Raw genomic sequence first — 23,168 nt, 5'->3', positions numbered from 1 at the left:
GGGCTAGGCATCAACAGAAAGAAGCAGATGAGGAGACAGTATTTAAAACATCATTCATGCCGGTTCTTAACATCCACCCCTCCCAGCATTATTCTCCCAAGACACCTACTGTGGCCTGAAATCTCGCCATTGGTTTGGGGCAGAGCAAAATCCAAGAGAAAATCAGTGAAAACCTCCTGGTCTTTTATCTCTTCCTGCTCTGTCAGAGACCCCACAGACCTCTTTTAAAGAAAGCAAAGCTCACATTGGCAGAGTATGTGGTAGAAACACAATTAACGGTCCTGAGACACGCCCTAGGAACAGGAGAGGCTGGGCAGCACAGTAGAGCACGGATGGGCCGCCTCCACTGGAAGAGAGCGGTGGCTCCCTCAGGCTGAGGCGAGGGGGCTCAGAGGCTATCAGAGTTCATGCAAGGGAGGAGTAAAGAGGAACTTTTGATCAGGAGCTGTTTTGTGCACAAAAATCACACATGTCTACAGGTGCAGATGAATCATGACCTCTACAGCTAAGGAACTGAAGGCTTTGCACCAGGAGAGTAAAAATCCAATTTTAGAACTTTCCAGCCAAGGCTACATTTTGCTGAGATAATGGCTTAACTCAGACCCTGCCCTGCTTATAAATCCAAATTTCAAGATTCTTCCTTCCGTCTCTGGTCTGAGTGGAACAAATCATCTGAACAAAAAAATAATCATTATATGCAGATGATCTACATGACAGCAATGGAGAAGTTAAGAAAACCTGAAAAGTTGTTGGGCCCAATCATTATGTTCAAAATGTTCATGGAGGTGGTCAGTTAAGATGTGAGCCCACAGTGTTCCCATGTGTGGTGTAAAAGGCAGCCAGCCAATGGAAGAAAAGATTTTAATACACAAGAGCAACAAAACACAGGGTATGCCCTGAATGATATTAACAAGAAATGTGTGGGAGCTTTAGGAAAAAAAGAAACAGCAAAAAAGAAAACCTGGTGAGGGCCGCGTAAAGATGAGGGTAGGAAGAGATTCCTCTTGTCCTTAGATGGGAAGAGTCTCCATGTTATAGGGTCTAAATTTCCTTGCAATTGACTTATGGATTCAGGATAATTCTTATCAACATTCCAGCAGAACTTTTCTTGGGATCTGACAAAAAGATTCTAAACTTCATCTAGAGGGGCGCCTGGGTAGCTCAGTTGGTGAAGCATCTGCCTTCGGCTCAGGTCACGATCCCAGCATCCTGGAGTGGAGTCCCGCCTTGGGCTCCTTGTTTAGCAGGGAGTCAGCTTCTCCCTCTGCCTGCTGCTCCCCCTGCTTGTGCTCGCGTCCTCTCTTCCCCTCTCTGACAAATAAATAAATAAAATCTTAAAAAAAATAAAATTCATCTAGAAGGCTCATTTTATTTTTTAAAAAATTCTAGAAAAATCTCTTCAAATATAAGAATCACATGGGACACTTATTCCATGGAGTCAAACCACAGTATTAACATGTAAGGTACCAGAACACAAAGATACAGATACTTTGCTCTAGCCAAGAGAATCGAGACACAGATTGTGTGTATATGAGAATTCGACTTCCAAAAGATCACAGTTCAAATGAACTATGGCTTTCCAGTTGATCTGATACAATTTTCTGGGAAGGAAATCAGTAAGAAAACCTTTGATATCCTGTAATCTGCATATCCTTTGAGTGAGCAATTTGATTCCCACCTACAGAGTTAAAGGCTATGCATCTCGGTATTTTATAAAATTTGAAAACAACTGAGAAGCCCATTCAAAGAGAATTTTAAAACTAAAAACTTAGGGCCCACCTCAAATGTGGTATATGATAGAGTCATTAAAACAATACATTATCGTGTCCAAAAGGTGTTTAAAAAGCAGTGTGGTGAGAAGGTTTCTATTACGGTAAGTGTTTGTGATTGTGTGTGTGTGTGCACACGCGTGTGTGCGAGCCTGCCTCTATTTTAGTATGAGTGTATTTACATAAGAAAAATATATAATAAAAGGTGGCTTTTGCGTGACTTCATTTTATTTTTTGTATGGCTTTTATGAAATGTGTATAATGATCGTGTATGACTCCTGTAACTAAACATTAATAAAGGCAACTTTTGTAGAGAGGATTGAAAAGCCCTCTACCAAAACCTGGTAGAATAGTTCTGTCTCCTTTGCTAAACCCTATGATTGATGACATCAAATGTCTTACTCATCTTGCCATGGAGTGCATTTGTGGGGAGGAAGAGCTCTCTCCGGGGGCAGAAGCGTCTCCGTGGTCAGGTGAAAAATCCACATCCTGATTTAGCTTCCTTATTTGTCTCGCTTTCCTGAAACCTGAACTTAAAATTCAAAGCCCGGTTGTTCAGACGGTCTTCTCTTGTTCAGCAAAGCCAGACGTCTATGGCACAGCCTTGACCTTTTTAGAGCCATTGTAGGTGCCACTCATTTGGACAATACTTCAGTGTCTTTTCAATCACAGCAGAAAGAATTGTGCTAATATAAAGCCCAAGTGGAGCCGGATTCCAGGAAGAGACAATAAAAGCATTTGATGCCCACAAACATCCTTGAGTCACTAAAAGCTCAGTATGTTACAGATTCCCCTTTGCTGGATAAGGAAGATGTGGTCCATATACACTATGGAGTATTATGCCTCCATCAGAAAGGACGAATATCCAACTTTTGTAGCAACATGGATGGGACTGGAAGAGATTATGCTGAGTGAAATCAGTCAAGCAGAGAGAGTCAATTATCATATGGTTTCACTCATTTGTGGAGCATAACCAATAGCATGGAGGACAAGGGGCGTTAGAGAGTAGTAGGGAATTTGGGTAAATTGGAAGGGGAGGTGAACCATGAGAGACTATGGACTCTGAAAAACAGTCTGAGGGGTTTGAAGTGGCGGGGGGGGTGGGAGGTTGGGGTACCAGGTGGTGGGTATTATAGAGGGCACAGCTTGCATGGAGCACTGGGTGTGGTGAAAAAAATAATGAATACTGTTTTTCTGAAAATAAATAAATTGGGAAAAAAAAAAAAAAAAAAAAAGCCAAGATCTTATAACTGAATTCTGTGCAGTGTGGACAATAGAAATGATTGGCAACATCCATTTCTGCATTTTTAAATACTCTTTAAAATGGCTTTTCTTGTAATTATTATTATTTTTTTTAAAGATTTTATTTATTTATTTGACAGAGAGATATCACAAGCAGATGGAGAGGCAGCAGAGAGAGAGAGAGGAGGAAGCAGGCTCCCTGCTGAGCAGAGAGCCCGATGCGGGACTCGATCCCAGGACCCTGAGATCATGACCTGAGCCGAAGGCAGCGGCTTAACCCACTGAGCCACCCAGGTGCCCTCTTGTAATTATTTTTAATCTTGAGATATATTCTTCCATATGGCTTCATTTTGTAAATAGCCTCAGGTCTTTTTGGAAGAAGCTTCGATTTGGAATCCCTTCCCAAGGCCAAGATGACCAGGAAGCCGTGACCTTCAGAGACATGTAGAGCCAGTCTGCCTTGCAGGAGGCTCGTTGCCTCAGGTTCAGACTCAGCCCCTAGGACTAGTGGGGTCCTGGGGTGGGGGTCCTCCTAGCAGAGACGTCCCGTGCAGCGGTTTCTCTCACCCTCTGGTTTCTCTCACTCATGAGTCTTGGAGGGAACTTGCCTGTGTGCTCCCAGCTCTGAGACTCAGACCCCACCCTTGGGGGGTGGTTTGACCCCAGAGAGGGGACTCTGTGTGTCGGGGGGTAGGGGCCTCTGAGCCAAGGACGGTGTCTCCTGACACATGTGGAGGGTGGTGGTGGCTGCTGAGATACGGGAGCTCACTCCATCACTCAGCAACTGTGGACCTGTGACCATGGTCCTGCCCTTCGATCCCAGGGGCTCCAGGGGCTTTGATTCTCCAGCCAGGCCCCAGCCCTCCCTGGCCATCTGCCAAATCATTCAACCTGCTCTGGCTGGAGGGCGCCCTCTGACCCTGGGGCCCTGCCTCTCTGTCCCTGGGTGCAGAGCTTAACGGAGTGCCTGCCAGGGATCTGGCCAAATGCAGAGCTGAACCTCACTAGGAAGTGCGTCTGTCCTTTGGTGTCACATCTCCTTCAACCCAGAGTTTTCTCTTGCCTGCCTCTCAATCTCCACAATATCGCAAACCAGTGCCTTTGACTTTGGGCAGCAGTGACCGCTGTTCTAGCTTTCCTATATACAGGTTCAGTGGTTTCTAATGCTGCCTAGTACTGTATACTGGTGGGGCACGAGGCTTCGTCCAGGGACTGGGTGACCTTGGGCAGGTCAACTTTTGTCTTTCGGTCTCAGGTGCTTCATTAATAAAAGGGGTGGGAGGAAGAAGGAAGAAAGGAAGAAGGAAGAAAGGAATCAGACACGATGCAGAGCATGGAGCAGTTCCTTAGAGTGGGACACACAGAGCACCAAATCTATGGGATGCTAAGAAGTTTTATAAGAAAGAAATATTTCTGTGATCAAATGACATTGATAAACACTGGGTTAAACAAAGCAAAGCAAATTTCTTAGCAGGACTTTTCCATGTCTTCGACATGATTATGCATTGAAAATCTCTGAGGGAAGTAGTGCTGTACCCCCCACGTGATTTAAATTCTAAGCTTTTCATGGAGCCCCCTGAGGGACCTGTGTGTCACACGATCCCTTTCAGGAGGCTGACAACAGTGGCTCTACCTTGTTCTCTCTTCAGGCACCACCTGGCATCAATGAATGAACGAACGTTCAGGGAGTGAAAGAACGTTCAATGAATGAATGTGCATTTAAGCACACTAGGAACTCAAAACATATATATTTTTAAGATTTTATTTATTTGTCAGAGAGAGAGAGGGAGAGAGAGCGAGCACAGGTAGACAGAATGGCAGGCAGAGGCAGAGGGAGAAGCAGGCTCCCTGCCGAGCAAGGAGCTCGATGCGGGACTCGATCCCAGGACGCCGGGATCATGACCTGAGCCGAAGGCAGACGCCTGGGTGGCTCAAAACATATTTTTAAATTGAGTTTAACTGATTTCACTGACATCCTTCCAGATATTTGATTCTGCTATTAAGGGTTTGGCATGGCCTCTCCTCAACTATATTTAATCCATAAACCTGAATTCTTTATGAAGCAGGATTTTGGAGGTGGGGACCTAGTCTTGGTCAGGCAGGTGTCCCCATGCTAATGAGGTTACTGCAGAGGAAGTAAGTCAATCAATGCAGCGAAAACAACCAGAAAGATTTCTGGCATTGAGACATCCCACGCAGGAGAGAAGGTTCTGAGGGGAGTGTCTGCAGCTCTCTAGATCAAGAGATCACCAGCAAATTCCTGGTGCCGGTGCCAAGTACGAGAAGGGACCTTCTCTCTTGGGCCACTCTGAGTCTTTGTGCATGTGTACTTCTAAATGTTCTCTGCTTCTCCATTTCTCGTGTGGTCTTCAGTGACGGGCCCATGACCTTTCAGCTCTAACCCCACAGTGCTCTGACAAATTACCAGAAAGGCCTTGACTGGTCCAGGCCATGCAACTCATGGGCAGTCAGCCAATGGAGCATTGTCTGAGCTTGGTTGGCCCTTGAGGGCTGGCAGATCCCAGAGATGGGGGACATGAACAGGTACTTGCTGCGTCAGTCCTTAAGACAAAGGTTGGGAGGGACTCAGAAGACTTGGGTGTTCTATCCTATTGTCTTCTCTGTCTGGAATTCCCAAGTCCCATTCCCTTGTAGGATGTAGGATGTAGGATGGGGGATGTAGGATGAGGGCCACAGGGTGCGGACTGGGGCAAGGGGTTGTGGGAGTGGGTGGTCTGACAGAGGAGGGATGTGGGATGGGCCAGGACAGGGCATGGTGGCACCTTCCTAGCTGCCCCTCACCCTGGCCTCACCACACTGTCTTATCTATGCTCGGCTGTCAGTTGATTTTCCCGTCACACTTTGTCCACATCCATATGTGTTTGTGGGCATACAGCTACTAACCCCGGTCTCCAGGGCAACGTCCACACTGCTTATCTGGCCTCCAAAGCCTTTGACCTCCAAATGCCTCTTGAACATTACCTTCCACTGTGATCCTACATCAACTTTCTATTACTGCAAAACTGGGTCTCTCTCTTTCTCTCTCTCTCTTTTTTTTTTTTATCAGAACATTATTTTCCTTCTTTCCTCACTGCCCCTGCCCACAGAGGGTCTCCTCCACCCTCCCCCAAACTGTCTTACCCTCTTATCTTTTGTTTAAAAACCTACCTGGTTTTGAGGATCCAACTCAGGTCTGACCTTCTTAGGGTGTGTATGAGTGTTTCTTCCAAAGGCACCTTTCAGGATGACTCCTTCCTAGACATATACCACCCACACCCACTCTCTAGTCTTGGCACTAATGTCATTGTAGGGGTGTAGGGATGGGTATTTCCACAAGCATGACACATACATGCAGCAAAGTTGGCATCCCACTGTGTTTCCCCATTAGATTTGGACAGATGCCTCCTTGAGACCGGAGGGGCACATTTGTGGTTCACAGACTCCAATAGCTAAAGATGCCCCATTGCAACCGAATACTGTCCCCAAATTCATCCCACTGACCAAGTTTGTGCCCACCTGGCCATGTGGACCCTCTCATGTTCTTTGATCTTGGGGTTACCCTTAGCTAGTTGACCTCCCGTGCTACATCAGCCCATTATCACACCCCCTTCTTAGAGCATGATTTGGAGCCCTGACCCTAGTCCCAATCTCCTCTGAAGGTGACTTATTCTCAACCTTCCCTTGTAAACACTGCACTTCAATGTTCACACAACCCAAGGTCAAATTTATTAGGATCTTTGCACATGTATTAGCTGGTCCTCACTGCAGCCCAAGGTACAGGCTGGTGCTGGCCTTTCTGATTGTTCAGGGGAGGGGGAGACAAGTTGCCACCTGGCCTCCCACTGTGGTCACCCTGCAGCAGGGTTGACGACTTTGCCCAGGAAAAGCAAGCTCTGCGTGGTCACCTCCCACAGGAGCACCAGGAAAGGCCGGTTGAAACGGGTCTGGGGGGCCAACGATGCATTCAGAGCCTGGGGCTGGGAGAGGAGGCCGGAGGCAGCCCCTGCCCGGGTTCCCCACACATTCATGTCCATTGTCGCCTTGTGTGACACCTGGAGGAGATAGGGACAGAGCCAGTGTCAGCTCAGGGTGCTCTCAGGGGACAGCTCCCACATGTGTTGTTCTAAGGAGCTGCAGGGAGTCACCCCCTCAGGTCCCAGGGCCCTGTCTTCCTAGGAGGCAATGCCAGCCTTCACTGCTTCTGCCTCTTCCCGGCATTTTCTCCCCGCCACCACTGCATCCTTGGGGATGGCCTTAACAGTGCTGTTTGCTCTCTGGCAAAACACAGATGAGCCTGAGCAGGGCATGCAGAAATCAGGTTGCAAACTCCCAACAGCAAGTTTTAAGAGCGTGCTGGAAACACCTGCGCACCGGGATCCTGCTCTGAGCCTCACCCACCAGGCCCTGCTCTGAGCTGCATGCACATCTTTAACCCTTGCTGGCCTCTTCTTTTAAGATGACCTGCTTAGCCTAAATCAGTGATTTTTAACATGAGTTCAGGGAACAGGGTTGTCTGATATGCCAAACCCTCTACCAGCTTTTGTAAGAATTCCTTTTTTAATTTTAATTTTTAAATTTAAATTCAATTAATTAACATAAAGTGTATTATTAGTTCCAGCGGTAGAGTTCAGGGACTCATCAGTTGCATACAACACTCAGGGCTCATTGCATCACGTGCCCTCCAAAATACCCGTTACCCAGTTACTCCAACCCCCTTAACCCCCCTCCAGAATTCCTTTTTTTAAACTGTCACCTTCACATACCATTTTAGGAAGAAAGGATTCTGAAGCTTTAAAAAAGGGTTGAAACATTTTGGCCTGACAAGCCTTTTCGTTCCTAAAAAGTTCTATGAAGAGACACACCTAGCATTTAAGGTCACTGCTAAAGGAATTCTTTAAAAGGTGACGTTATTTCTTCTACTTCTTCTTCACCCTGTCCACCACAGGCATACACACACACGCACACACACACACACACACACACACATGCATTCATGTGCACACATAGGACCCCATCCCTATTGCCTTGGTTCACGTTCCTAATCTCAGCTGGCCTTTCACAAGCAAAAGACAGAAAACCTTCCTTATGAAATTCTTAGCAAAGGGGAACCTGGGTGATGCAGTTGTTTTACCAACCAGCTCTTGGTTTTGGGTCAGGTCGTGATCTCAGGGTCATGAGACGGAGCCCCACAGAGCCTGATGTGGGGTTCAATCCCAAATCTGCTTGGGATTCTCTCTCCCTCTCTGTGCTCTCTCTCTCAAATAAATAAATAACTACATTTTTAAAAGAAATTCCTGGCAAAGCCTCAAACAACAATTAATGACTCTATCCTAAAACAGAAAAGATAGAGCAGGGAAGGAAAATTACATTGTTATACCCAGCTATTAGCTCTCCTTTCCTAGTAGAGTCATGGATTCCCAGCCATGCCCTGTAACTGGTAATGCCTCTTACAGGAGGAGACCAGAAACTGCCCCCCTCCCAAAATGATGGCCATCTTGACTATGGGACTTGCTTTAGCCAGGGACACATGACTGGCCTTGGCATAACCCAGAGTGAAAAGAAATGTGAAAACCCATCCTACAGTTTCTCTTACTTTTTACCCATTGCCCTGAAAATGACATATCCCAGATAGGGACTCCTCCTTCCATCTGCATCCTGGAGGGGAGAAGCAATGTGAAGTAGGTCTGTAGCCCCATGGTCATGACACACTTCTGGCACGTAACATAAGTAAGAAGTAAGCCTGTTCGGGCTCTGAGATTTGGGGGGATGTTTGTGTCTGTAGCAAGGCTGACACATCTTGTCTTCATGGCCCACTACTCTCTATAACTATGACAAAGAAAGAGTTTCACTGCCTGCCCTGGAGGAAGTATAAGGAATGAAGACAAAGCTAATCCCCACTACAGAAATTTTGGGTCCATGGATGACCCCAAATACATGTCTACTTTATACAGCACTCAGTGTTCCTGCTCTGAAGAATCCAGAGGAGAGACAGAAAGGGAACTTTTTGTGAAAAGAAGCCTCATAGATTGGAATCAAGACCCAGAATGGGAAAAAGAAAGAGAAACTTGACTTTCAAATGCACACTTCAGAGGAGAAAAGACCCTCTCCTCCGTCCATGTTCACCACCTTACCCGAGAGATGGTTTGGTTGAGCTGTTCAGTGATTCCTGATAAGTCAGCTTCTAACTTGAAGATGTTGGTGAGACCGATGTGGGGAAGTATTTCTTCAAGGTTATATGTCCCAGAAATGGAAAACCTTGGCAGATGCAAATCCAGGAGGCTGCAGAGAGAACCAGCCAGAGAGCCCATGCTTTCAGGTTACATGGGCTGCTCCCACCCTGTCTGTGGGCAGTCTGAGCTTTGGGAAGAAGTGTTTCCCAGAAGGAGGGGGATCTGGTCCTACCACAACACTCCCCACTGTACCAGAACATTCCAGAAACCCAGACCCCCCCTTCTCTTCACACCTTGCAGGCCTCTTGTGTCTGGATCTGAGAAGACTCCTGGCATGGCCATGTGTCTTCATCTCCGGCACTTTATGGAGGACTTCTTCCATGGCAGACGTCGGGCAATGGATTTTACAAGGCATAACTGATCAGATCCAAAGAATAACCATGCAGGGGAAATATTGCCAATGTTTTCCCACCTCCATGTCTGATTCATCAGCAGGTTCTGCTGGCTCTCCTTCTCAACTGTATCCTAAATCCAGCTCCTGGCAATGCCCCCAGAAACTGTCCACTCTTACTGTCTGAGTTTTGGGCCATTGATCTGAAGAGAGATGGAGTGTGTAAACTGTGGGCCCCTCTCTGTCCTGAGATTGCCCTTGCCATTGGATCACTGCACTGCCTGCGGTAAATTCACTGCCTGCGGTAAATTCACTGCCTGCGGTTAAGTTTTATTTGACACTGAGCAAATCTGTCCTTTTCTTCTTGGGATTGTTCTTCTTGATTATTGTTTCACAGTTGTCAGGGCAGGGGGCCCTATGAGTCTGGCCAGGTAATAACCTGCTTGGAAAGTTCTGCCTCTGATTAGTTCAGATTAGATAGCCTAAATCAGCTTAGAGATTCATTGCCAGCTAACTTCTGGGATAATGTGAGTGTCCAGATGTCTAATCAAAGGGATCAAGGGGAGGTCAGGTGTCAAACACTGAAGAGGAGGGAAAGGATATGGAGAACAGAAAACAAAGCTACCTTGGCCCACTTGGCAAATTTTCCACAGGCAGCCCTTGTGGGCAGGCCCAAGCCTTGGAGGGGTCAGAGCGGAGTCTAGCACAGGAGCCTGCTAGAGAGCCCTGCACACAGTAGGTGTTCAGCCCACGTAAATGAAAAATGAACAGTTAGTGGGAATAGTGATTCCCCTGAACAAGTGAACCTTCCACACAGCTCAACAGAGGGAAGCCTGGCAATCTGAAGTTTTCATGTTGGAAATCCCATTAACATGCTGCTGTGATATTATAACTCTCTGGCACGAGACACAGTAACAGCATGTCCTGTTAAATCATCTGAGATTTCGAAAAATAACTTGGGTTGGTTTTGTTTTTTGAAGGTCAAAGTGAGGCCAAAACAGACCTTCCTGGGTTTCCTGGGTGGTTCAGCCCAATAAGTGTCTGTCTGACTCTTGATCTTAGCTCAGATCTTGATCTCAGGGTCATGAGTTCAAGTCCTGCATTGGCTCCATGCTGAACATGAAGCCTACTTAAAAACAAAAACAAAAACAAAATAAAAACAAAAAACAAAAACAAAAACAAAAACAACCCAGATGTTCCTGAGGGAAAAATATAGAAGATTCTGTGGTAGTTCCTCCTCTGCTGGGGGAAGGGACAGGTTCCCCCCAAAGGACCTTGAGAATATGGAGCTGGAATCAGAAACTGATCATAGCCATGTAAGTTCATAGACAACAGGAATAGTCTCTTATCCTGATCTCTGTCCTTGACTTGTATCTTTTTTATTTGGTATTTGAATCTCTGCCCAAACACGAACACCTTTTCCTATCCCTCAGTGTGGTTGGGGAGCTGAGGGAAGGCTTCTGTGGGTACTAGGGTGATTGGTGTCTACCAACTGCTGGTGGGTTCAAGATGAAAGTGGCCATCAAGAGGTTTGGTCTGTACACCCTCCCTCTGAACTGGGGGTGGGGGGAGGGGTCCTGTGACTACTCTGACCCAAAGCAGATAGCAGAAGAGACACTTTGGAGCCCAGATCTTAAGAGAGCAGGAACTTTCACTTCCTGTCTTTTGGAACACTCCTTCCTGGAGCCCTGAGCTGCCATATAACAACATCAATTATGCTGAAACGATGTGCAGGAGCCCAAGCTAGCCTCATGGAGATGCTACAGGGAGAGAGAGAGAGAGAGAGAGAGAGAGAGAGAGAGACACCTGCTCAGCCCTTATCTGAGCAGCCAGCTAAATCAGGCACGAGACAGCCCAAAGAAAAGCCTTCAATGCTCCAGCCCTAGCCAGTATCCAACTCCAGTGCAGGAAAGCCTCACATGAGAACCACAAGGCTGAGCCCAGTCCACCCACTGGACGGAGAGAGATAATAGATTTTTTTTTATGCCTTTCCATTTTGGGGTGGCTTATTATGCAGCAAGAGGCAATTAGAACTCAAGGCCAAATGTCGTATCAGAGCTCTCCTGAAATAAGATAGATCCCATGAAAGGGTTACCTAGAAAATGGAGTCTCATACCAGAAAATGTTGAAACCATTGTAAGGAAAACCACAAACTGAAAGGTGAGATAAAAGGTGGTAGGGGTTGAGATCCCATAAAACTAGCACTTTGATTCTTACAGTACTCTTCTTGGTATTTAATTTCATTAAGAAATATTTTAATAAAAATAAGGGTATTTTTTTTCAAAGAGGACCTATCAAAAAGACTGCTAGCCATCAATAATTGAGCAATGTTAGCCAAACATTGGGCAGGGTGGGGGGTGCTCTCTGACTGCAAGTCAGAGATAAAGTAATTGACCTAGCTTTATCTCTCCTCCATACTTCAAGGAATGCCAAATTGAAGATTTACCTAACCAGGTATCTAAGTCCTTCTTCATGACCAAGTTAATAAATGACCAAGAACCTCCTGATTAAATTGGATATGGACTATTTTGTCAACAAGGCTACATGTTTTGGTGCTGTTTTATTTCTGCCTTCCTGGCCAACATCTTGGAGCTGAAACAGTCCCCACTCCCTAGCACTGTGGGGGCCAACTCAAGTTTACAGTTCTACAAACCTGCTTCCAACTTATCCAAATCCTTTACCTCTCGCTCTTATTTATTAAGCATCATACAACCCCAGAGGTACACTAGCAAATTGTGCAATTGAATAAAACCTACACTTTTCGTTTAGATTCTTCCAACTGTAAAACATGTAATAACATCACCTTTTCTACATTTTGGTCAAACAATTTTTTACATAAAGTAAAAAAAGGAGGGGCTCTTTTAAGAAATATATACTGTTGCGTGGGAGTCATAATTACTCTTAATAATTGTCCTTAATCTGATTTTTTTGTTATACTTCCCTACCTCCTGGTAGTAAATTATTCTAGAAAAAGGGAGAAACAAGAGGAAAGAAGGTTGGCCAGAAAAACACTCAGGAAGGGATAAGAATTATTAACACCTGGTGAGCACTTATCATGACCAATCTCAAAGGTTTATATGTGAGAACTTGGTCAATCCTTTGACCAACCCAATGTAGCAGTGATTATGGCCTCATCTTACCCACATACTTAGTTAAAGGGCAAGATGATGAGCCAGACCTAGAGGTTAGGCTTTTACAGTTGGTGTTGATCAAGGCCTTGTCTGGATTCTTGAACCAAGTTTGCTGGAGTCCTTCTGCTCTGACACTTACCTGGGCAGAAGCCACTGATCCCATTTCCTCAGGGTCTCTGGCTGCAGAGCTGCCTCCACCTGCTCCATTTTCCCTGGGTCAGGTAGGATAAGCAGAGCCAGGGCGTTTCCGCTGTATTCTATTTGGAGGACAGTGCAAGCCATTTCTTGATCATAGAAGAACCTGTGCATTTCCTTTTGGTGCATCATGGGAATGCGGAGGGAGGTCCTCTCATCCACAAAGAAGCTCTCTTGCTTCTGGGTCTGGTAGCGATTGAAAGGATGCTTCCACTTGGCTTAGGACACAAAATCCATAAAACTATGAGAACACACTGCAGGAGAGCAACTCTGGGTAGACATACACTAAGCCACACTCGTTCCATGACTTCCTCTTCGATATACATAAATATGAGGTGGATACAGAATCAGGGGCCAGAAGTTAGGGCTGGCTCAGCCACTAGAGTGAGTCCCCAGAGTTAGGCTCTAATGGTCTATGATTTTGTTCCATTCTAGTTCAACTTAGCTTTCAAGAAGCTAAAAGGTATTTCCATTTACTAACTATCTTCCATATGCAAGGCATTATCTCTTTACTTTTTCATGAACATTAATATTAAACAAGTATTATGACCTCCATGTCAACAATGAGAAACTTATTCCCTGTGAATTTATAGAAACATACCCAATCTGCAGAGCCATTAGATGGTAGGGCAGGGACTGGGGCTTGACTGGCTCCACAGGCCATGTTCTCTGCAAACATTGACTTGACCCCTCTCTGCCCTGCCTTGAAACAGCAACCCTCTACAGGGAAGGTCAAGAGCCACCCCCTCCCTTGAACTTTCCAGTATTCAAACTGAAAAAGGAGAAAGAATTCAGTTAATAAAATGTTAAATATAATGCAAAAGCTCTTTATGACACAGAAACAGAGAATCTGTTGTTCACAGCCTTGTTCATGTGTGTAATAGTTTCTCTCTTTCTACTTAACAATCTCTATGCACAACAGCCTCCAGGCTTAACCTCCTGAAAGCACTGGTCTTGCTGATGAAAGCTGGCTCATCTTGTTCTTCTTGCCTACATCCTCTCACTGACCATGCATTGCTGATTCTACCTCCAAAGCGGCACCTTCATCCACAGCCACCATCTTACTTACTTTGAACTGCTTCAGGAACTTCCTGACTTTTCTCTGCTCTCCCACCCTTCATCCCCTCCAAACCATTTTCCAAATTGTAGCCAGACTGATTTTTTTTAAACAAATGTAATCATGTCACTCTACTGCTTCCAATATCTTGGTCATCCTGGGGTCCTACAGATAAAGTCCAGGATTCTCAACATAGTTCCTCCTTACTTTCTTATTGCAACTCTTGGCACTGTCCCCTAAGCATTATGCTATTGTGTTCTATGTTCTAGTCCAACTAAATTCATTTCAGTTCCTTGAAAATGCAAAGGTTTCTCTTTTCCTTGGATGTCGGCACATGCTGGTTTTTCAACCTGAACCCTCTTCTCCACACCTTTCCCACAACCTCTTTGCTTGAGTAAATCCAGCTCATTCTTCATGTCTCAGCTTAGATGTCTCCTCTTCCAGAGAACCTTATCTTAGTCCCCAAATCTGGAAAGGTGTACCTTTTGAGAGCTCCATGGCACCCATATCTGCTCAAGCAAGCATCACTTTCCCATTGAGTTGCAATTGCCTTTTTACTTATTTTACTTATTTGCCTATTTTGCTTTTACTGTGAACTACACAAGGGTAAGAAAATTATCTTATTCATAAATTTTTCTAAGATGCTAGCTAAGGCCCTGAACTGTAGTCAGTCTTGTTGTATGTTTTTGAGCATTAATGAGCCATTTGAGCCATTCCTAGACACCTCAAACACAAGACCTAACTTTAACTTGAAATCATTCATGCAGCAACCATTCAAAACATACTCGACCCCCTTTTTATTCAACAAGGTGTCTAAGTGGTTTGGTGGTGGTGGTGGCCTTGTGGCAGAGATAGAGAAGCAGATCTTTGCAAAGACCCTGATGGACAAGACCATCACCCTTGAGGTCAAGCCCGGTGATACCATTGAGAATGTGAAAGCCAAAATCTAAGACAAGGAGGACATCTCGCCTCACCTGCACTAATTTTTGTTGGAGGATGGCCTCACTCTCACAGACTCCAATATCCAGGAAGAGTCTGCCCTGTACTTGGTGCTTCGCCTGTGGGGTGGTATCATGGAGCCTCCCTTCTGTCAACTGGCCCAGAAATACAATCACAGCTATGATCTGCCACAAGAGTTTTGCTCACCAGCACCTCCACACCGTCAACTGACCCAAGAAGAATTATGGCCATACCAACAAAATATGCCCCAAAAAGAAAGTCAGATAAGGCCACTCCACTGGCTCTTCCTTTGTCCAAAGGGAAGACTCCAGCCTGAGCGCCAAGGCCCCAGAGCCTTAGTATAAGTTTCCTATTCATTGATTAGAAAAAAAATTAAAAAAATAAAATATACTTGACCCTGTGTCAGATTCTGGAGAATTAAAAATGATTAAGACCTAAGACCTTGACATAAGGCAGGAATCTATCAAAATCCTAGAGAAGAACGTGGGCAGTAACCTCTTTGACATCGGCCACAGCAACTTCTTTCAAGATATGTCTCCAAAGGCAAAGGAAACAAAAGTGAAAATGAACTTTTGGGACTTCACCAAGATCAAAAGCTTCTGCACAGCAAAGGAAACAGTCAACAAAACAAAGAGGCAACCCATGGAATGGAAGAAGATATTCACAAATGACACTACAGACAAAGGGCTGATATCCAAGATCTATAAAGAACTCCTCAAACGCAACACACACAAAACAGATAACCACATCAAAAAATGGGCAGAAGACATGAATAGACACTTCTCCAAAGAAGACATACAATGCCTAACAGACATGAAAAAATGTTCATCATCATTAGCCATCAGGGAGGTTCAAATCAAAACCACATTGAGATACCACCTTACACCAGTTAGAATGGCCAAAACTAACAAGAAAGTAAACAACATGTGTTGGAGAGGATGTGGAGAAAGGGGAACCCTCTTACACTGTTGGTGGGAATGCAAGTTGGTGCAACCACTTTGGAAAACAGTGTGGAGATTCCTTAAGAAAAAAATAGAGCTTCCCTATGACCCTGCAATTGCACTACTGGGTATTTACCCCAAATATATAAATGTAGTGAAAAGAAGGGCCCTCTGTACCCCAATGTTCACAGCAGCAATGGCCACAGTTGTCAAACTATGGAAAGAACCAAGATGCCCTTCAATGGACAAATGAATAAAGAAGATATGATCTATATACACAATGGAGTATTATGCCTCCATCAGAAAGGACGAATACCCAACTTTTGCATCAACATGGACAGGACTGGAGGAGATTATGCTGACTGAAATAAGTCAAGCAGAAAGAGTCAATTATCATACCATTTCACTTACTCATAGAGCATAAGGAATAACACAGAGGACATTGGGAGATGGAGAGGAGAAGTGACTTGGGGAAAATCGGAGGAGAAGACAAACCATGAGAGACTGTGGACTCTGAGAAACAAACTGAGGGTTTTGGAGGGGAGGAGGGTGGGGATTGGGTGAGTCTGGTAGTGGGTATTAAGGAGGGCACGGATTACATGGCACAGTGAGTGTGGTGCATAAACAATGAATTCTGGAACACTGAAAAGAAATAAAATAAAATAAAATGAAAAAATAAGAATATGATATTTGTCTTTCTCCGCTTGACTTATTTCGCTAAGCATGATACGCTCTAGTTCCATCCATGTTGTCGCAAATGGCAAGATTTCGTTTCTTTTGGACTCTGAAAAACAGTCTGAGGGGTTTGAAGTGGCGGGGGGTGGGAGGTTGGGGTACCAGGTGGTGGGTATTATAGAGGGCACAGCTTGCATGGAGCACTGGGTGTGGTGAAAAAATAATGAATACTGTCTTTCTGAAAATAAATAAATTGGAAAAAAAAATAAGAATAAAAAAAGGCTTAAGACCTTGAGACTTCTGATCAGTGTCATAGACTAAGTTAAAGCAGAAAACCTGTTTTTTTTTCTGCATAAACACACAGAGAAGCTGGACAAAATAATGGCTAAATAAACAAACAAACAAATAAATAATAGCTGAGATAAAAAATAAGAATCAAAGCTTCCAGGTAAAAACAGGAGTGTGTAACTCTGATTTAGAACCAAAGTCATCTGGCTCTCAGGTTATCAGAATCAGATACAGCCCCAGGGGTGGTATTTAATGTCTTCTCAGGGGACATAATTAAAACTCAGGCCCCCGGGCGCCTGGGTGGCTCAGTGGGTTAAAACCTCTGCCTTCGGCTCAGGTCATGATCCCAGGGTTCTGCAATCAAGCCCCGTATCGGGCTCTCTGCTCAGCGGGGAGCCTGCTTCCTCTTCTCTCTCTCTGCCTGCCTCTCTGCCTACTTGTGATTTCTGTCTGTCAAATAAATGAATAAAATCTTAAAAAAAAACGAAAACAAAAACAAACTCAGGCCCACACTTAGAACTGATCTCTCTGCAGAGTCAAAAGCTATGAAAAGCAATCCCTTCCCCGTCTGGGAAGCTTGGATTAAAAAACTCTGCCCAGCAGCCCAGGCTGAGTTAGGACAGGTCACTCCATTTCCAGGTAGGGGTGGAGGGGAAGAGTCACTTGCTCTGGGTTTTTTGTTTTTACTACTCATGCAGTGTAGGAACTCTCCAATCTAAGACTGGTCTATGTTCTCATTAATTCTTCAGTGCAGGGATTCCCCAACTTGGAAATTAAAATAGATCCAGGAAACAATAGGACTATACCAGAGGCAAATGTGAAATTTTCTCCTAAAGGCCCTTCCACAACAGGCCATCAGAAACTCATGAAAAGACGATTTCCCATGAAAATCAGCCCAAAGGTAAACATTTCAATCCCTCACCGAAAGAGAATAATTTGGGACAACAAAACCAAGAATTCAAAGTTGAAGGTCTCCAGGGAGTAGAATACTCCGAAAGACATTTTTTCTTTAGTCTATTATAAAAAAAAAAAAAAAGGAAGGCATAAATTTAACAAGAGTGGGTCATTATGACAAAAATGATAGGTAGATTTGAGAAAAATAGGATGTCAAAGTGAAAATATAGTCAACAAAGTTGAAAATTCAGTGGATGGGTGAAACACTAGATACTAATTCTGTTGAAAGAATTAGTAAAAGGGAAGTGGAGCTGAAGAAATCAGCCAGATGTCAGCACAGAGAGACAAAGAGATGTTTTCCAGGGGGCAAGAGATATAAAAGATGAACCTGGAGTGTCTTGTAGTTCCAGAAATAAGGAAGTGCTCTAAAAAGAAAAAAAAAAAAAAAGTCGGCAATGATGGGGCCATGTCAAGGGACGCAGGAACCAATGGAAGGATCTTCTCATGGTCAATGTTAGAAAATTTTAAACCAAGGGCTCCTGGGTGGCTCAGTGGGTTAAGCCTCTGCCTTCGGCTCAGGTCATGATCTCAGGGTCCTGGGATCGAGTCCTACATCGGGCTCTCTGCTTGGCAGGGAGCTTGCTTCCTCCTCTCTCTCTCTCTTTCTCTGCCTACTTGTGATCTCTCTCTGTCAAATAAAAAAAATAAAATGTTTAAAAAAAAAGAAAGAAAATTTTAAGCCACAAAGCTAAGTAGCAGTGGATTACAACCTCAAATATAAAATAAATATCCTTGAGTCCATAATGATGTAAGTCAGTGATTGAATAAATAAATGCAAGCGAAAAGAAAAATTTCCCATACAAAAGAATTCCAAATACTTTAGGTAGATCCCCCCTTCTCATGGATATGGAGCATAACACCGCAGTCTCTGAGTATGGGATATACATAGGGACCTCCATCAATGGGGAAAGGGTAACTTTGCAACAGAGAAATCTGACAAGCATGACCTCAGCCAGATGGTCAAAGTCAACATCAACGGTGATAAGTCATGCTGATAATACGCATCCTTGGCTTAATGTGATAAAAATGGCACTTCCTCTCCATGGCCCTCCTCCCCATGTCCCCTCACTCCAGTCTTCCTCATGAGGAAAAAACAGGCAAACAATCCCAACTGAGAGACATGCTACAAAGTGTCTAGCTGGTACTCTTCAAAATCAGCAAGGTCATTGAGAGCAAGGAAAGTCTGAGAAACTGTCAGAGTGCAGAGGGGTGTACTCTGACATGATGACTAAATGTAATGTGGATCCTGGAACAGACAAAAACACCAGGTGAAAACGAAGGACATCGGAACAGACCTGTGTTTAAAAAGTGGAAGAATTCATTTTCCTAGGATCATCACAGAGATACATGCTACTAAATCAAGAAATAACATGAGCAGTAGAAACAGCCCCACAAGCATGACATGCTCAATGCCACAGTCAAAATAAGCTAACAAGCTCTGTATATGAATTAAGATACGGGGAGCCTGGGTGGCTCAACTGGTCAATGGTCCAACTTTGGTTTCAGCTCAGGTCATGGTCCCAAGGTTGTCCCAAGGTCCCAAGGACAGAGCCCCGTGTCAGGCTTCACACTTAGCAGAAAGTCTGCTTGAGATTCTCTCCCTTCCACTCTGCCCCTCTCCTTCCCACCCCAACTCTCTCTTTCTAAAATAAATAAATAAATCTAAAAAAAAAAATGTGGTGAGGACAGTAACACCTAAGTGCAAGATCATTTGTACAGATGATACCATTCTCATAAAATCTAGAACACATGCAATGCATTAAACAGGGTCATAGATACTTAATGTGTTCATGGTGGGAACACATGGAGGAGAGGGTTGCATGTCACCCCTAGGATACTGGTTGCCTCTGGGGAGGGATGGAAGGAGGCAAATGGGACCAGGGAAAGGTTAAAAAGGAACTAAAATCCCTGCAATATTGTAGTCCTGAAAAAAATAAAAATCTGAAGCAAATTTTAAAATGTTAATATTTCTCCCTTCTTGGTGGGGATTTTGTATTATCCTCTGTATATTTTTATGTGTTCAAGATAGATAATATAAGAAGTAAAATTTTTCTTAAAAAAGGGGTTATTCCTAAAAGCGTATGATGGAATGTTGAACAAAAGAAGATCAGGATAAAAAAGAACAGAAGAAACATGGCAAGAGAAAACAAGTATTGATAAATCAGGAAGTAGTCTGATAGGAAGGTTGTGTCAGTACATGGGGAGGAACAGCTGCAAGCCTTGAGGACAGGTGTCTTCCAGGGGCATGACTGCAGGTGGTGGAGGGGACAGTGCTGCTGCCCGAGCCAGCCCTCACCTTTGAAGAAGATGTAATTCAAGAGAATCATGAGCGTGTCTTGCGTGAACTCCTGGAGGCTGTCCGCCACCTGCCCGTACGTCTGCTTTCTCACGTACTCATTGATCTGCTTCCTGGTCGTGGCCGAGTCCGTAAAGTTGGCAGAAAATGCAAATGCTCCGTACAGCTCCCTGATCGTGTCCAAAAAGTGTTGCCGAGGTTTCCGTTGCTTGTCCAGGAACAAGGAGTTGCCTACTTTCAGCTCCAGTTTGGGGCTGGGCAGGTCAAGGGTGTGGATGAGGCTTTGGAAACCCCGGTGGATGTCAGCTTCTGGGATCTCTGTGAGGTTGAAGCCGAGGCCCTCCAGGATCTGAGCTGGGGTGTCAGCCTGGGCCCCAAGAGAGAGCAGGGCCAGGGACGTAGAGATGCTCACGGGGGAAAAAAAGATGTTTCCCGAGGTTTCCGCGGCCAGCTGCTTGTACAAACGCAAGGCAAAGTTGGTGATGGTGGGTGTGATCTTGTGGTAGGCGGGGTTCCCTGACATGGAGAACTGGTCACCGGGGGCCCGAGGCACCCCCAGACTCTTGTCTCCATGGGCAGGAAAGGGCTGACAGTAGACAGAAGGCAGGATCCCTGCTCCCAGCAGCCACAGCCAGGCTGGACCCATCCTCTGAAAAGAAGATGTTGAACAAGTCATTTTGCTTCATAAATAACTTTGGTGCTCCCCATTGCTCGCACAGTGAACCTCACATCCAAACTGTACCCCACACAGCTACCATGAGGGGCCCTGCAGGGGATGAGGCTACAGGCTGAGCAGCAGCCCTCAATCTGCTTGATGTAGTCATCGTCTGTCTACAAGATTTTGTTGAGAAAAGCACTCTGGGTTCTAAAAACGAAATTCCACTGTTTATTCTCCCTTCCTCCCTCCCTCCCTCCTACTTTCCTTCCCCCCCTCTCCTTCCTTCCTTCCTTCCTTCCTTCCTTTTTCTTTTCTTTCTTCTTTCTAGGCATTCTTGGAATCACTCTTGAACTTTCAGGGACTGGGAGTGGCTACAGAGCAGAGGCTCAAGGCACCATGACAGAGTGAGGCTGGGCCTTGCTAGAAGCCAGGTGTGGCCCTTCCCATCACTCTCACCAGCTGGAGGGGAGAGGAGGGTGTGTACAGCTCCTGGGTCAGGTCCTCCAAGAAAGGGGAGTGCTCTCTCCTCTTCTGGTTTTTCATTAGCTGGAGTGTTGAGGTGATGGGGAGACACAGGGGCCTGGTGGATGGGGACTGCCCATGAGGGGTGCCTGGAGCCCGGGAGGATGGGTCAGCTCTGTCCCCATCAAACTTGGCATCTCGAGCTCCCCTTGTCACATGCAGCAGAGGAAAACTGTATCTTAATTGACTCTGAGTTTCAGGGAAGAGTTCTGGCATGCGTTGAGTTGCATAGCCCCAGATTTGTATGAGGAAGTTCAAACCCCCGTATCTCAGAGTGTTCGTCTGGAAATGGGGCTGTTGAGGAGTACTTGCTTAAGACGAGGTCATTAGATGGGCCCTAATCTAATAGGACCGGTGTCCTTCTAAGGGGGCATTTGGGCACAGACATGCACACAGGAAGAATGTGCTGGGAAGACAAAGGCAGAGATCGGGGTGATTCTTCCAGAACCAAGGATGCCAAAGATCACCAGCAAACCCAGCAGCTCAGGGAGAGCTCTGCGGCAGGTTCTCCTGCCCAGTCTCAGAAGGAACCAGCCCCAACCCCGGCACCTAGATCTCTGACTTCCGAACTCCAGTAAGGACAGCACCGTCCCCTCGCTCCCTTCAGAACTGACTCTTCCACAGCAGACTACCCTTTCGTTGCCGTTCGCCAGTCTTGATAACGTTTGTGTCTTAATGGGCGCCTTTTGCCCAAACCAATGACCTCTGGTTCTATTACAGATGCCACGGTGGTGTGGGAGAGATCATATTTGTAGATGGTTTATAGCACCCTGGGCCCTAAAACCCCCCCAGGCCAGTTGCCAGGAGGGACGAATACAGTCTGCTTATCAGTTATGTGGAAATAAGTTTGCTGAGCAAAGTACTGCGGGCCATTTCCCAAGGCCACATCCTTCCTCCCTCTCCCAGAGCGCTGCTGGGCTCCCCTAACGACGGGTTCCATCCACGCTGGGAAGCGGAACGATTTAAACATCCGTCTGCTCCTGGGGAAAATCAGAAATACAGCTGTAGTAAAACTGGTTCTGGTTTATTCTTTCTCCCACTGAACTCACCATGTTTACCCTTCCAAAACCCCAGTGATTCCCAGACTTGCAGAAGGCTTATTTCCCAAAGAGGATGGAAAGTCACAGGGCTTGGGTTTGAATTAGCCGTTGCGGTATCTCCCTGTGGGATCTGCACAAAGGAAACTCTTTGACCCTCAGTGTCCCCATTTACAAAAGCAAAAGGATAGTGTGAACCTTCGGGGGGCCGGAGCACTTAAGGATTATAAGCCGTATGGTGTGGAAGGCCCCTGATCTATAGAAGGCAGGCGATGTGAATTTCCATCCCTGTCTACAGTTGTCTGGTGTAATTACACCCAATGTCTGTCTTTATTTCTTTTCTAGAAAGATCTCAGAGGAAGACTAAGAACTCCATCAGTTAATGGTAATATTCCCATACATTGTTTATTTTGTGCAAGGATATTAGATCCACCATCTCACAGCTCTCAGCCGAATGTGTTCTCAAATATAGGGGGATGGTATTTGGGATCAGCTCACAGTCTGGGGCAGGGGGTGTTCCTGAAATTTGATGGGAGAGAGAAAGCTCTGGAAATAACAGAGCGGTGACATGCAATGCAGAACAGTCTTGTGCAAATGCTAGAGCCTTTGTCGAGAGATCTCTGATTCATGTCATTCAGCTGAATCCCTATGAGAACCTGAAGACACAGGGATTTGTACCCTTGCTGTGCCTACGGGGAAACTGGACTCAGGATCAAGATCAACACCTGTTAAGTGGCAGGAGCGTGATTCAGACTCTAGACGAGGGCTCCTGAAGTGCGAGCTTTTGCTACAACTGCATCTCAGGTAAATTTGTTACTGCAATGTTGTCATTTGCTTTGGGTTGTATCGTTCCGGTTTGTTTTTTTTTTTTTTTTTTTGTCT

General features: G+C 45.3%; 1 protein-coding gene across 1 annotated transcript; it reads right to left on the bottom strand.

The window, feature by feature from the left end:
• Window positions 1-6,859: 6,859 nt before the first annotated feature.
• On the bottom strand, window positions 6,860-20,715 carry LOC122893683 (serpin A11-like). Its single transcript, XM_044230882.1, has 4 exons — window positions 20,070-20,715; window positions 12,843-13,116; window positions 9,143-9,290; window positions 6,860-7,063 (listed from the first exon to the last, which is right to left on the bottom strand). Exons 1-4 carry the CDS (start codon window positions 20,713-20,715, stop codon window positions 6,860-6,862), a joined length of 1,272 nt encoding a protein of 423 aa, XP_044086817.1.
• Window positions 20,716-23,168: the final 2,453 nt, after the last annotated feature.

The sequence above is a fragment of the Neovison vison genome, chromosome 13 (genome assembly GCF_020171115.1).
Source record: "Neovison vison isolate M4711 chromosome 13, ASM_NN_V1, whole genome shotgun sequence".
Taxonomy (NCBI): domain Eukaryota; kingdom Metazoa; phylum Chordata; class Mammalia; order Carnivora; family Mustelidae; genus Neogale; species Neogale vison.
The sequence above is the reverse complement of the archived record's forward strand: the minus strand, read 5'-3'. Positions and strand labels throughout refer to the sequence as shown.